This window comes from Manihot esculenta, chromosome 11 (genome assembly GCF_001659605.2).
Source record: "Manihot esculenta cultivar AM560-2 chromosome 11, M.esculenta_v8, whole genome shotgun sequence".
NCBI lineage: Eukaryota > Viridiplantae > Streptophyta > Magnoliopsida > Malpighiales > Euphorbiaceae > Manihot > Manihot esculenta.
The window spans coordinates 30,192,620-30,208,451 of NC_035171.2; the positions used below are offsets into that span (position 1 = coordinate 30,192,620).

Here is a 15,832-nt window from a genome sequence, read left to right on the forward strand (position 1 = left end):
ACTAAAATTAATTTTATTTAATTTTTATAAATATTAAAATTTTAATTTTTAATTTGATTTAATTTTAAATTAAATTGATGTAATGCTGAGAAATAGATACGGACAGATAGACATACAAAATTAGAAAGTGATGGAGAGAGATAAAGACAAAGGCTGGAGATGGAGAAAGGAGAAAAATGAAAGATAGAGTAATTTCATTTTTATTTTTGGAAATTTCTGCCATATTAGTAAAATAATCAGAATGTTTTTCTTTTTGTTATTTAAATTAATGTTAACAGATTTTTTAATTATAAATTGAAGTTTAGTTTTATATCTCTGGAATCTTATCAAAAAAGGATAAAATAAATAATAAATGTGTATGGAAAATTTTTTGGTGCAAAGGAAAATATAAAAAAATATATATATTTGAATAGATGGAAAATAAAAAACGAAATGGAAATTTTATCTACTTCTTCTTATTTAGAAAGTATGCTTTTATATTTCTTCATTATTTTCCCTCAAATTAAAGAAAAAAATTAATTAAAAATAAATATTATTCTTTTTTTTTCTTTGTCCAGATTTATTTATTTTCACTTTTCATTTTTTATTGAAAATAAAAAATATAAAAAGTATATTCACCTGTCAATAATTAAAAAAATATTTTAAAAAAACATGTAGATCTTTCATAATTAAACATAAATCATTGATAATATATTTTAAAATGGTTTACTTATATTATTTATTTATTTTACAATAATATAAATAATTTGTATAAATAATTTTAATTAATTAGTTACTTCTAAAAAAGTCTCAAATAGTCTATTCAAATTATTTTTTGAATGAATATTCAGTTAGTTCGATTCAAAATAAAATAAAATTAAATAAATTAAAAATATAAATTTTAATATTTTTAAAAATTGAATCGAATTGATTTAAAATAAAAATTAAATCAAACTGATTTAATTTAATTAAATTAGATCCATCAAACTTTTTAATATATTTTTTATTTTTTATTTTTTACGCTTTATTTTTAATATGTTAAAATTTAATTAAAATATTTTAATTTTAATTAAAATTTAATCTATTTATACTATCAAAAATAATATACTATTAATATTAATCGATTTGATTTAATTTTTTTTATTAAAATTGAATTAAATTAAAATTTTTAAAATTAAAAATCAAATCAAACTAAATTAAAATAAATAAAAATTAAATTAAAATTTTAAATTAATTCGATTCGATAAATTTTTTTAATTCTCTAGAATTTTAATAAGCTGACATAAAAACTCTTTATTTTTATTTTTTAATTGAAAATTAAAAATTGATAGAATAAAATATAAAACTTTTTAGATTTATTCAAATGAACTTATTATGCAAAAATTCTTTATTTTTTATTGTTACTTAATTTTTAAAAATCAAATTAAATTCGAAATAAAGTATAACAATATAATTTTCTCTTTCTACTATAAAAGAAAATAATGAAAAATATTTAAAACTTTCTAAATCTTAATTAAATTTGAAAAATTGAGTCATATTTAGATTTCTTAAAAATCTTTTTCAGAAAATTACAACTTTTTTTAAAAAGCGAACCTACCTTAAAAATCTCCATATTTTTCTCAGGTTATTTTCTTTACCTACTGTTTCCAATATATCCAAAGGGTTACTCTTTCTTTACTACTACATTAAAGGCAGTCTAGATTCTCTCTCTAAAATCCCCTTTTCTGTTCATCAATTTCTTTATCTCCTTAACAGTGGAGGTTACATTTATCACTTGTAAGAAACCTTACCAAAATTAATCTAATCTTAAGCTTTCCACCACCTTGGTTTTTTTCCTGCCTTTAACTCTCAATTTTCTTGCCTTCTGTTTGGTTTCTTTCTTTTGTCTCATTACTGTTGTTCCCCATTAGTTTATTGCCACGTAAACAACAAATAAATAAATCTAAAAATCTGTCAATATCTGAGGTTGTCACCTAGTACAGACCAGCTTGTGCTTCGCTAGATTTCTGCTCTGTTCTTAATGCTCCTACTGCTCTCTATTTTAAATTTAAATCTCATTTTAGCATTTTCTGAAAAGTTGTTCACCAGATTTGCCTCTCTCTCTGCGGTTTCACATCTGGGTCAATCTACATTGGAGCTTGCCTGATCTTTTTAAAGGTGCTGTCTTTTTCATTCTTTGTTTAGTTTTCCTCATGGGTTTCTGTGTCAGTTCTGATTTTCGGTGAATTATTACAAGTTCATTATGTTGCTTTTCAGAAGTCTAGATTTTATGTTGTAAAATCCTAGTTGATAATTTGAGGTTCTTGAATTTTTTTTGCTGTAACATAAGATTTCGTTTCCTTCATTGGGTTGGCTTCTGGGTTTTTGATTCCCGTTGTGTTTGATTAGTAGTGGTTCCTCTATTGCTCTGCCTTTGTAAGAACCCTAAGTTCTGGTTGAGTTCAAACAGGATCTAGCTTTTTTTCTTCCTTAACAAATTTCTCGGATTCTGTAATGATGACTGTTAAGGGATTAAGTGTTTTTGTTTGTGTTTTATCAATCTTGAACTCGGCGAGTTTGTGTTGTGGATTTGATCCAGTAGACAATTATCTTATAGACTGTGGATCCAGCATCGATACTAAAGTGGGGAATCGTGTTTTCTTGGCTGATAACTCTAACTCAAACTCCATTTCAACCCCAAAAAACATTTTTGCCAAAGCTTCAACATCTGTCACTTCATCTGATTCTTCTTTGCTGTATCAAACTGCAAGAATCCTTGATGGAACCTCAAAATACACATTTTCGATTCGGCAACCTGGTAGACATTGGATTCGCCTTTATTTCTATCCATTTATTCATGATAGTTACAAAATGAACCGGGCAATTTTTCATGTTTCTACCCAAGACCATGTCCTTTTGAGCAATTTCAATGTGAACTCTACTGTTGTTAAAGAATTTTCTCTTAATGTAACTTCAAGTAGTCTTGAGATTATTTTCACCCCCTCGAACAATACGTTTGCATTCTTGAATGCCTTGGAAGTTGTTTCTGTCCCTGATGCACTCATTACAGATGATGCCAGTACTTTTAATCCATTGGGAAAATTCCAAGGGATGTTTTCACAGGCATTGGAGACTGTTTATAGGGTGAACATGGGTGGACCAACAATTCTCCCTGAAACTGATACCCTCGGCCTTGCGCGAACTTGGGTTCCTGATCAAGGTTTTCTCATCAACAAGAATTTTGCGACAAATGTATCAAACATTGCTGCTGTCAAGTATGTAGAAGGTGGAGCAACGCCAGAAATTGCTCCTAATGTTGTTTATGGTACTGCCACTATGATGAACTCAGGAGATAATCCCACAAGCAATTTTAATGTGACCTGGCAGTTCAATGTTGATCCTGGATTTCAGTATCTTGTTCGGTTTCACTTCTGTGATATAGTAAGTAAAGCTCTTGATGAGCTCTACTTCGAGGTTTATATCGACTCTTGGATTGTTGCTAAGGATCTTGATCTTAGTGTTATATCATCAAACACTTTGGCAGCTGCACTTTATATGGATTTTGTCACAGCATCAAAAGTCAGCAGTAAGCTTCTTGTGAGTATTGGTCCAAGCTCCATTCCTAATGTTCTACCCAATGCCATTCTAAATGGGCTGGAGATAATGAAAATGAACAATTCCCTTGGCAGCCTCAGCGGGTCAGCAACTTTGCTTTCTGATTCAAATTCGAAGAAGAACGTTGGCATGATAGTGGGCTTAATCGTTGGGGCAGTTATTGTTGTGGTGGCTGTAATTATTTTTATGCTGTGCAGAAAAAGGAAAAAGTTGGCATGTCAACGCCTTTCAAAGACGTGGATTCCTCTATCTATCAGTGGGGAAAATTCTCATACTGTGGGTAGTAAGTATTCTAATGGAACAACTGCTAGTGTTAATTCTAATCTGGGATATTACATTCCCTTTGTGGCAGTTCAAGAAGCCACAAACAACTTTGATGAGAGTTGGGTTATTGGTATTGGTGGTTTCGGGAAGGTGTACAAGGGAGTTTTAAACGACGGTACCAAAGTGGCTGTTAAAAGGGGAAATCCACGCTCCCAACAGGGACTTGCAGAGTTCCAGACTGAAATCCAGATGCTATCCCAGTTCCGACATCGCCATCTAGTTTCATTAATTGGTTACTGTGATGAAAAAAATGAGATGATCTTAGTATATGAATACATGGAGAATGGGACTCTCAAGGGCCATCTCTACGGCGCAGGTCATCCAAGCTTGAGTTGGAAGGAAAGGCTTGAGATATGTATTGGAGCAGCTAGAGGACTACATTATCTTCACACGGGCTATGCTAAAGCGGTCATTCATCGCGATGTGAAGTCTGCAAATATCTTGCTTGATGAGAATCTCATGGCCAAAGTTGCTGATTTTGGGCTCTCAAAAACAGGACCTGAAATAGATCAGACCCATGTGAGTACAGCAGTGAAGGGGAGTTTTGGGTACCTTGATCCTGAATATTTCAGAAGGCAACAACTGACAGAAAAATCAGATGTGTATTCATTTGGGGTGGTTTTGTTTGAAGTTCTTTGTGCAAGACCTGTTATAGATCCAACCCTTCCAAGGGAAATGGTGAACTTGGCAGAATGGGCAATGAAGTGGCAGAAAAAAGGACAGTTGGAGCAAATAATAGATCCTACACTTGTCAGAAAAATAAGACCGGATTCACTTAGGAAGTTTGGCGAAACTGCTGAGAAATGCTTAGCAGACTTCGGCGTTGACAGACCGTCTATGGGAGATGTCTTATGGAATCTTGAGTACGCTCTTCAACTTCAAGAAGTATCTGTTCCTGGTGATCCTGAAGAAAACAGTACTAATATGATTGGTGAACTCTCTCCTCAAATCAACAATTTCAGCAATGTTGATAATAGTGTTTCGGCTTCCCAATTTGAAACATCAAGTGTGGATGATCTCTCTGGGGTGTCAATGAGTAAGGTATTCTCACAGCTAGTGAAGTCTGAGGGTAGATAACTTTGTTGAATATGATATATTTCATCGGTTTAGCTCGTTCTTTGATATCATTACTTACTACACAAGAGTAGATAGAGGAATTTCTCTTTATTTTGTAAGATAGAACCCTTCTTCTCTGATTAGTTTACAGCATGGCTTGTCCTGTTAGTGTTTCGACAAAACAACAACAAAGTGCTCCATGCGCTATGGGTAGTTTCTGCATATTGAGTACACTCTTTTGTAAGGCAAGGGTGATGATGCTTCGGGCGAGTTTTAGGGAATTGATAAGAATGTCGTTTTTCTTACATAGCTTGTTTTGTGTCTACTTATAAGTAACTTGTTGTAACTGCACTTATTTTTTGTGTGCAAAATGTTTATATCTGATTCTTAGTCCTATAAGTTTAGATAATATTTTAGATATTTTATAAAATATCTAAAATATTTTAGATAATAGTGTTTTTAAAAATTCAACTAAAAGTCCCTCCTATAAGTTTTACCATTATTTTAGTTAATTCTGCATAATTACTATTAGGATCTCATATAAAATTAAATAAATTTTAAACTATTTAATGTAATTTTAAAAAATATATGCAATAACTAATTAGTTTGATCATATTATAACTAAAATTTATGTAACATAACTTAATTTTTATAAAATTAAAAAATAAGGATGAAAAATTATAATTTTTATAATTAAAAATTTTCAAATTTTCAAAGAATATAATAAAAATTTTAAATAACTAATTTTTAAATGAAATAAAAGTTTAGTATTTAAAAAATTTTAAAATGTTTAGATAAAATAATTTTTTATATAACAAATAAAAAAGGATAAGAATTACATACATATACAATTAATAAGATAGAGTTAATTTATTGACTCCTCATTTGTAAGAATGTATTTGATATCAATAATTTTGATAGAATTTAATTCAAATTATTTATTTTTCATAATTTTTTTATTTGAAATAAAAAAATTTAATTTATTAACTTTAAAAATATATGTCTTTTAAATAAAAAAAATTACTATTTAGTTCTTATAATATGATAAAATTTACTAATTGATTCATCTATTTTGAATTTTTGACATTTTAAAAAATTTATTAATTAGTCTTTCCGTTAATTTTAGCCGTTGATAACCGTCTGGCTTTTTTAGCCCAGAAATAAAGACGAATCCAAAAGAAGGCCACAAATCCAAAGCCCGTCAGACCATACGCTCGAAAGACGGCCCGATTTTACAAGCCCGGGATCAGCAACCCAGGACAATTCGGATTAGATACAAGCACAGGCTCAATAGGGAAGCAGGCCCATTCACTCACCAACCATGTTTGCATGCGTGACAGGGAGAATTAAATGGCTGTCTGCCATGAAAAAAGGATCTGACACGTCCGTACGTACGGGCCTGACTAACATTGACAGGTAGCACTATATACTGGGGACTCTCTCTTCTTCTTCTCTCCTTCTGCACTCCATTTTTATTTTCTCTCTGTAACCCTTACCCAAATATAATGCTCTAATCCATAAAATCTGACTTGAACGTCGGAGGGTCTCCATCGGGACATTTCTGGTAGACACCTTTTTTCTTATTTTGCAGGTCTTTTCATCAAGTAGAACATTGAGAGATCCATTTGAGATACCCATATGATGGACCAAGAAAAAAGTCAGATTTATCATGAACCAGGAGGAGGAAAAGATTGGAGGAAAAGATTTATCAGCCGTTAAATATTTTATTATTTAGTTCTTATAATTTTTAAAAATTTATTAATTAATTTTTGATATTTTTAAAAAAATTATTAAATAGTCCTCTGTATTATTAGATGTATTTTAAAATTTTATAATATTTAACGACTATAAGTAATGAACAGACTAATTAATAGAATTTTAAAATATCAGAAATATTTTAATATATTCTTTTAAAACAGATAGACCAATTAGTGAATTTATAATATTATAAGATTAAATAATTAATTTTTCTTTAAAATATGATAAAATCTTATGTGATTTTATAAAAATTTATTTAAATTCCTTTTTTAAGAAAATGAATCACACGGAACGAAAAGGAAGGTGATCACCCAAATAATGTAATGCAATTGGAGAAGATGAAGAAGAGTTTGGTGACTTTCCCACTGCTCCATTGCATATTTATCCCTTATCTTATTATGAGAACTATATATACTATTGGTTACCTACTACACATGCATCAAGTTAACTAATTAATCGTAATTTAATTAAAATTTTTTATTTAAATTTGATTTATAATTATGAATTTAAAATACATATTAATAAATTTTTTTATAAAAAAATTAGATAAAATCCACTTAGTTCATACAAAAAATTTTCATTAATATATTCTCGGTATTTTAACAAGAAATGCACAAAATATACAAACCCTGCACTTAACTAGGGCATAATCCCTTAAAATTCATAATTTAATTTTTATATATTTTATAGAAAATATTTTTATGTATATTTGGACATTTATGACATTTAAAAAAATTAATTAATAAAAAATATATTTTCTTTAATTAAAAAAATTAAATTAATTTTAAGAAAAATAATATTACCTTTCAAAAATAAAAGTTATTTTTTTAAATATTAAGAAACATATTAACTATGCTATATATAAATTTATTAGTATCTTCCATTTTTTAAAATTAAAACCAAATGATAAAAATAAGTTATATTATTTTTTCTGAAAAATGTTTTACATTTTATTTTATACAAATAAATGAACTCTAATTCTTTTTTTTTTAATGAAAAAAAATATTTTCTCACTCTGTGAACAATTTTTTTAAAAAAATTTACTATTAAATTATAACAATATTATAATTCTATTTTTATTTTTTTATAATAATTTATTCTTTTATAATTTTACTATTTGGAGCAATTTAGTGAATTTTCAATTTGAATTGACTAGTTGATTAACGATTAATTTAATAAAAATATTGTTTTATTAATAAAATAAAAGTTCAAAAATTAAATTATATAAAAAAAATAAAAAATAAATTTTGCAAAAATTCAAATAATACACTATAAATATCTTTTAAACAAAAATGTAATCGATGACCCCAACAGAATTTGCATTGAAAATACCTTAAGCAAACAATAATTATTTTTTTTATATAATTAATTAGGTGCACAGACCATAGCTTTTGGTTCTTTCTTGTGGATTACTTCTCCCATTAATAAATAATAATAATAATAATAATAATAATAATAATAATAATAATAATAATAATGGTCCCCTGGCCTGGTGCTAATTGTTGTTAGTGGCAACAGTTTGTGGCCATCAAAGAGAATCATATGGAGAAAAGTGAAAGCAACAAGCAGTCCTTATGCCCTTGCTTTGCTAGTTTGCTTCATCCACACGGATGGAATCTAATGATGATTTTAAAAAAAAAATTTGAATAAAATTAAATCAATTAGATTTGATTTAATTTATTGGGAAATAATATTTTTAATTTTAATTTGATTTTAATTTTAAATATTTTTTATTAATTATTATTATAATAGTTCATAGTTATTTTATAATTTTTATCATGGAAATAAAATTCATGGCATGCATGTTAACATTTAATAGCTTAATCGGTGATTAAGAATAAAATTCATGGCATGCAGGTTAATATTATTATTATTATTGTTATTTTAAGCGAATGAGAAAAACAGTTTGATAAGCATGCAAGGTCAATAAATAAAAGCAAATACAAGGAGAATTTTTTTTAAAAGGTTTTGAACTTATTAGTCTTATTTTTTGGAAGGATTTGTTTTGGTGGTTTTTGGTTTTGGACTTTATTTTTTCGATCTGATTTTAGTAGTCCATCTCTGAGCATAGTAATTTACCAGACTATACCGTTTTGTGAGAATGAAAATATGATGCTATGTACGGTGACACGTAAATAAAAAGTCAATGATGGCAAGTACTAAAAAAATGAAAAATCATGCAAATAAAACGATAGAATGAGATCACGCATAAAAATATAAATGTAATTTTACCGGTCACACATAAAATAATAAATACATCTGATTAAATATAAAAAAATTATGAAAAAATAATATCTATTTAAGAGAAGGACTGGACATGATAAAAATGAATATTCATAAAATAAAATTGATATTGAAAATTACAATTAAATTTATTCTATATATATTGAAAATTAATTAAAAAATATGTTTTATAACAAAAAAAAATCCCTAAACAATAGAAAGTGAACCCAGAGGAATATACTAAATCTTCTTTAAATAAATGAAAAAAAATTAATAAAATTTAGAAAAAACTTATCGTAAATCCATGGGTACTAAAAGAAAAATAAAAAATTTGTAGTGCCGGTAGTGGTACACTCGAGCATTCCATGTATTGCATCATTGTCATCTCCCTACTAAAGAATTATTGAACCATAACACGCCAGGCTAGCTACTCCATTCTAATAATTTCTATGCAAAATCTCTAGACCCCAATTTTGTCAATATTTGCAATTTTTATTAAGCTCGATATATATTATAACACTTCTCAAGTGAGCTCTCACGGATCTAAAGTCAGGCATAGGAAGTCCAGGCCAATCAGCAGTTGGCGTGTTGGAGGGATACTGCAAGGTACTGGTGCGAGGCATAGTCGACGTGGGTGGCAGCAATTACGCCACACTCTGGAGTTGCAGACATTGGCAGGCCTACGGAATTGCAAAACGAGATTTAGTTGAGGCATTTCTCGCAAAGCACCAGTCCTTAGAGGGATGTGATAATATGTGTTTAATTAATAAAATATGATTAAATATGAGATTAACTATAATTTAAATTTATTTATTATTTATGGAGTGTATATACTCAAGTACACGTCAAAACAATAAAAACTATTCATAGAGTAAACACTTATTAATTAAATCACATACTCATGGTTAATTACAAGAAAGAGAAAGAGAGATTACACAAGAGATGTAGGCTTCCCTAGCTATAAGCCAAAACCAGAAAATATATATCTACTCTCACTTAATTAACCCAGTTCCTTCATAGATAAATAGTAATTGAAAGAGAAATTGAAGATCCATCGGCAAAAAGTTATTAAGGAACAAAAGAAAGAAAGAAAAACTAAAAACTTATTATTTATGCATCTCCGGGTTCAGCAACATCAACCTTGGTCGTGCAAGATAACAATCTCCTGAACGTAGAGATCAAAGCTGCACATGACACTCTCCTTAAAGACTCTCTTTTACTAAAGCCTCTGTTCTTGATTTTGCTGGCTTTTGAAGGAGAAGAAGAAGAAGAAGAAGAAGAAGAAGAAGAAGAAGATGATGATGATCTCTTTTTTGACCTTCTATTCTTGATTCTCTCTCTAACTTTGCCTATACACTTCTTGGTCTTCTCAGGAACACTTTCTTTTCTTGAGAACGTATAGCTTCTTAAGTACATTTGTCTGCATGATCTGCTATCCACAACCCTAGGGTGCCCATGCAAACTAGGCCGGCTGCCCTTGTACTTGTAGCTCCCAGAAAATCTCCCAAACTCCATCTCAAATTCCGGCGACTTGAGGAGGTTCACGTAGGCGGCCGGCCGGACTGCAACACAAGTATCATTGATGCAGTTGGCCATTAGCTAGGAAAATATGTGATGGGTTATGGTCTTTGGGTGTTATTTATAGGAGCACTAATGCTTGAAGATAAAGAAAAGATGAAGAGTAGAGTAGATTTAATGTAGTGTTGTAATGATTTTGACAACATGGGAATTGTGTAATAAACTAATAAAATTTGACTTATGAGTAGGAAGAGATGATAAGGACCTAATGCCATTTGATTGTTCTATGTAGTTAGGCAAGAATTAGATAAGATTGCTTAACTTTCGACAGCAATACTAATAATTAATTAAGGATTTTATATTTGATAAAGACAAGAATTCATCTTGAGATAATCGAAGGAACTGCATGCAATGCATGGTGTAAGCATTAAGGATTGAAAAAGATCATAGATGGGTTGGCTGCAAATTGGCAATTCAATGCTAGCCAAATTGGGAATGCTTCGAGGGATGTGCCTTTCGAGCAAATTCATCCCTTTAGCTTCATGAAACAGCCACCCATCATTACAAATTTATTCTGGTATTTATCTCAATATGTATAAAATATTATCCCGCGAGTATACACTTAATTAATATTTAAAATCATGATAATAATATTGATTTTTATATTTAAATGCATATAAAAATTTTTTGGGCTTATATAAGTAGATTGGCGTAGCCCATGTATAAAGTTTTTGGGCTTGGAGTGGTTTAGAAATTGATTTTATGGATTTGAGTAAAACTATCAAAGTGGGCTCCACTTAGAAGATTGGTAGGGCCCAGGAAGTGAATGGACAGTGGATTATGGGATAAAATCTGCCACCTCGAACTTGGGACCAAACAAAACAAATGAAAATGGTTGACTTTTGTCTTCAGTTTTTTCATTAATAACAACGGACAAGATCTTATCATCGCATCCCTCGGTTTGATATCGTCCCATTCACATCTCGCTCTTATTGGACACCAGCGCCCAGAGTATCTCCATGTGTCTGCGCCACAAGACATAGTTTCAAATTTGGAATTGAATTTTCTAGAAAACATTTTTAAAAAAAAGAAAAAAAATTCTCCAAACGAAGAAATCAAAGAATTAGACTTAATTAGCAAGTAAAGTTAAAATTTCATGATTAAATCATGAAAGTATATTTTTTATTTATAAAATTCTCAGACATTTGAAAAATCCCATTTGGCAATGAATTTAAGTCATGGTGATTAGATTTTGAATTCTCTGAGATTAAATCATTAAAAAAATTATTTATAAATTTCATATTTTTAATTTATATGATTTATTTTGAAAAATATCATATATCACAAAAATAAATTTTATATAAAAAAATTAATTTAGTTATTTTTTTTTATCAATTTCCATATTTCAAAATACAATAGGTAAAAGAATTATTTTTAACTTAAAAAATATTTATTTTAAAATAAATAACAATTAAAAAAAAATGTAATTTCGTGAGAATTAAATTCATTTTTTTCGCATGTAATATTTTTTCAATATGAATTACTTATGCAAAAATATACATATTATATCACTTCATTAAAACCCAAAAAAAAAATCTCATGAGCCAAAAAAATTTAAATTTCATAACTATGTATTAGGAAGAATTTTTATTAGTACCTAAATTTTTAAAAATTTAATAAGAATGTCCCTATATTTTATATAATTGAATTTTTTAATCTTTTTATAAAAAAATTATTATTCAACTTATTTTAATTTTAATTTGATGGACTAAATAGTTAAATGGGAAGGGTAAATTTATGAGATATAAAAGAAATATTACATGGTTTATTTAATGATAGAATAAGAAAATGTTTAAAAAAAATTAGAGCACTTTTTTTGAAATATGGTCAAGGTCCAAGTTAAATACAAAAAGCAAGAGTCCACGTAAAAAAAGGTGTGAATTTGAGTGGTTGTGGGTGTGGTAGCGGGATGGGAAGATGGATTCCCTCATCTACGAATAAAAAATGGGGAATTTTCTTCTATTCTTTTCATGGGTCAGGTCAATAACTAGAGTCTACCTTCACACTATAAAGTTTTTATTTTTGGGCTGAAAAAGAAACCCTAATGACTTGTGCTTTGATATTTGGTCCATTTCTCTGCAGTTTCTAAGAGACTTCATCCACACCTCCAAATCAAAAAAACATACATTTAAAAATCCATTATTAATGCATTTGTTAAAATAAATAAAATATATTCCTATATTTTGAGATCCAAATAAAATAAGATTTCAGAGTGCGTATAAATTTACTTTGAAAGTCATATTTTTCTCTCTTTTTTTTTTAATTTGTTAATGACGCATAACTGTCATTCTATTGTAGTGTCACCTGTCTCTGTTACGTAGAGTTGTACTAGTATATATATCGATTCAAACTTATCATACGACCATTTAATTTCCTTTTGACATATATGGTGATAGGATCGTGATATAATTATATTCTCTTTTAGCAGATCCGAACCAGTCTGCTTTAAATACAGATTAGATTGGATGTTAACGAATCGGCCTGTTTAGTGAGTTCTAATAAATTTTAGATCGGGCTCTTTCATCAGAGTTTAATTTTAGTCAAGATGGTAGGGTCCTACATAATTTGTACATTAATAACAATTGTGTTGTGCATTATATATTTGGGTTAATTACATAAAAAAGTTATATTTTTCTACTTTACAATTTTAATTATTTATTTTTAATATTAAAAGATTTCATTGTTTATCTCAGTGTAAATATTTTAACTTTCTGAAAGAGTTGGCTGCAGTGCGGTTTTCAACAAATACGGTAACATTTTCCGTTGAATTTTCAATATAATTTTATTATAGATACTACAAGTAATAAACGCAACATTTAATTTTAAAGGATAATTACTTGTTAAACCATGGGGGAAATCATCTAAAAAGCATTGAAAGTTGGGAATTTTAAGTCAATTTACTCGTCAGAAGAGTAGCAGATGTTGCCCACTACTGTCCAGTGGAAAGGCCCACATTTCAAATTTTTCCAAAAAGTATAATTACTTGCAGTTTGTATTTTAAAGGATAAACTTATTTTATTAAAGTTTAAATCATTTTCCTTTAATTTAGTCTTAACTCATTTATTATTTAAAATAATTTATTTATTTAATTGATGAACATACAATTTTTACTTGTATATGCTTTTACTTTCAAATTAAGTTTTTACAAAATTTAAAATATATTGGTGTGGTTTAATTATAGTGACATGAAATTTAGCTTTCTCAATTTTAATAACAAATTCTTACATTTGATTTATGAGAAAATTTTAATTTTTAGGAGCTAAGTAGAAGAATTTTCAAGATTGTACAAAGTATTTAAAGCATGACAGTCTTATCTTGTCTTGTCTTGTTTGTAGGTCTTTGTATAGAAAATTCTAACCAAACAGGTCTATTCATTTTTCTAAAAGTCCAATTATTTATTAAAAATTCCAAATTTTAATCTTATAATATTTTATTTATAAAATATATTATTATTGATATGTGGGTAATATTTTATTTATAAAATAAATCATTTGATCATTAATAAAATTTTTCTCTAATTTTTTTTCCTCACATAGTTTCGAGTCCATACACCTTCAATTTTTTATAAAAATTAAATTTACGGTTGTGTTGCATAATTTTTATAGTAAATAATTGAAATTCAAACATAAATAAGAATAAAAAAAATACAGATATAAAATACCCATTTTATTATTCCTCCTTTGATATGTTTCATATTTAGAAAAATTAAGTAAATTTTTATTTTTTTAAAAGTAAAATTAATAAAATTTTATCAAATAAAAATGATATTATCTCAAACAGAGAGACGATTATACCTGATGAATTTTTTAGATAAAATATGAACAGTTATAGTAGTATTACGACGAATCCAAGCATTACGATAAATCTAAATAGCATTACGACTATTATATAATTATAGAAATTTTTTAAATTATTTTTTTTTTCATTTTAAATAAAAAATAGGAATGATGTGGCTCTTATAAAAATATTAATTAAGTTTTAAAATGAGTTAAATTTAATTTAAATTTAATATAATATTAAAAACTTTTCGTTAAATTTTATTTACATATTTGACATTTTAGTATAGTTCGTAATTCATTAAAAAAAATAGTATTTCTAAAAAACTAATATAAAGAGTTTATATAATTGATATGTATAAAAGGTTTTATATTTTTTGCTAAAATTTGATTTTACTGAGAATATTTTTAAATTAGCTAAAATTTCATTTGAATTTTAAGAGTAATCAAGTTTGAAGATTCAAAAAACCATTTTGCAGAATTTCTTGCTTTGATTTTGCCCTTTTTATAATATTTTCCTCAAATAATTTTTTTTTTAAAAATACATCGAAAGAAATATGTTTGATTACCCATAGTAGAAAAGGACACATGTGATTTCACACATAAAATACCCAAAAAAAAAGGGAAAAAAAATATTTAACACAATTTCCATATTTGCTATGCCCACAAACAAAAGCTACAATGGGTTTCCATCATTTCACATTTCTAGAACCTCAATTTTTAGACATAAAATTAATTTAAATTTATCAAAAATTAAATTAAAATTTTAATACAACAAATCTCAACTTTTTATTAATTATTGAATTTATATAAATATAATAAATTTGTTTCATATTAATTCAAAAGCTCAATAGTATATATGCATAAAGAAATTTTATAATTTACGGTACACAATAATTATATAAAATAAATAATGAGTTATTATTATAAAATATTGCAATATAAAATAAATAATGAGTTATTATTATAAAATATTGCAATGTGATAAAGAGTGATAATTTCAAATGTGATATTACTAAATAAAAGATATGGACAAGATAATATCCGATTCATCATCAAGATCCAATATTTTTTGAATGGATTGAATTTTAGTATAAAATTAATGTTAGCAGACACAGTCCAGCATATTTCTATTACGTCAATAATCGCTAGATCACCAATCGATTTACTTATGAGATATCTTATCAAACAGCTAATTATGTTATCGATAAATTTTCGAGAGATGTTATATTTAATTTTATATTCTTATAATATAAAGTCAATAATTATAAAAATAAAATTACATAATTTTTACACAATTACTCAAGTTTTAAGTAATTTTTTATATTTATTATATTTTTCAATTTATTAATTTAAGTGTCAGAGTAGTTTGATAACGTAGTTTGATAGCGTAATTTGATAGCGTCAATCATCTTACAATTTTTATATATTTAACTAATTACAGTAACATTTCATTTATACCGCATTAACAATTAATATATAAGATTTAAATAGCTGATGCACTCAATTTTTTTTTAATTAATATATAAAGTAATATTGGAAAA

General features: G+C 27.4%; 2 protein-coding genes across 3 annotated transcripts; one reads left to right on the plus strand and one right to left on the minus strand.

Annotated features, from left to right (window-relative positions):
- Positions 1-1,772: 1,772 nt before the first annotated feature.
- Positions 1,773-5,335, plus strand: LOC110626408 (receptor-like protein kinase HERK 1). Of its 2 annotated transcripts, XM_021772275.2 has the most exons (2): positions 1,775-2,136; positions 3,029-5,335. In XM_021772275.2, exon 2 carries the CDS (start codon positions 3,070-3,072, stop codon positions 4,972-4,974), a length of 1,905 nt encoding a protein of 634 aa, XP_021627967.1. In that variant the 5' UTR covers positions 1,775-2,136; positions 3,029-3,069; the 3' UTR covers positions 4,975-5,335. The 2 variants fall into 2 exon arrangements, with proteins under 2 accessions (XP_021627966.1, XP_021627967.1); XM_021772274.2 differs by having other exon boundaries at positions 1,773-5,335.
- Positions 5,336-9,801: 4,466 nt separating this feature from the next.
- LOC110627143 lies at positions 9,802-10,579 on the minus strand. The gene has a single exon (XM_021773390.2). The coding sequence runs from the start codon at positions 10,528-10,530 to the stop codon at positions 10,045-10,047; it is 486 nt and encodes a 161-aa protein (XP_021629082.1). The 5' UTR covers positions 10,531-10,579; the 3' UTR covers positions 9,802-10,044.
- Between the last annotated feature and the right edge of the window lie 5,253 nt (positions 10,580-15,832).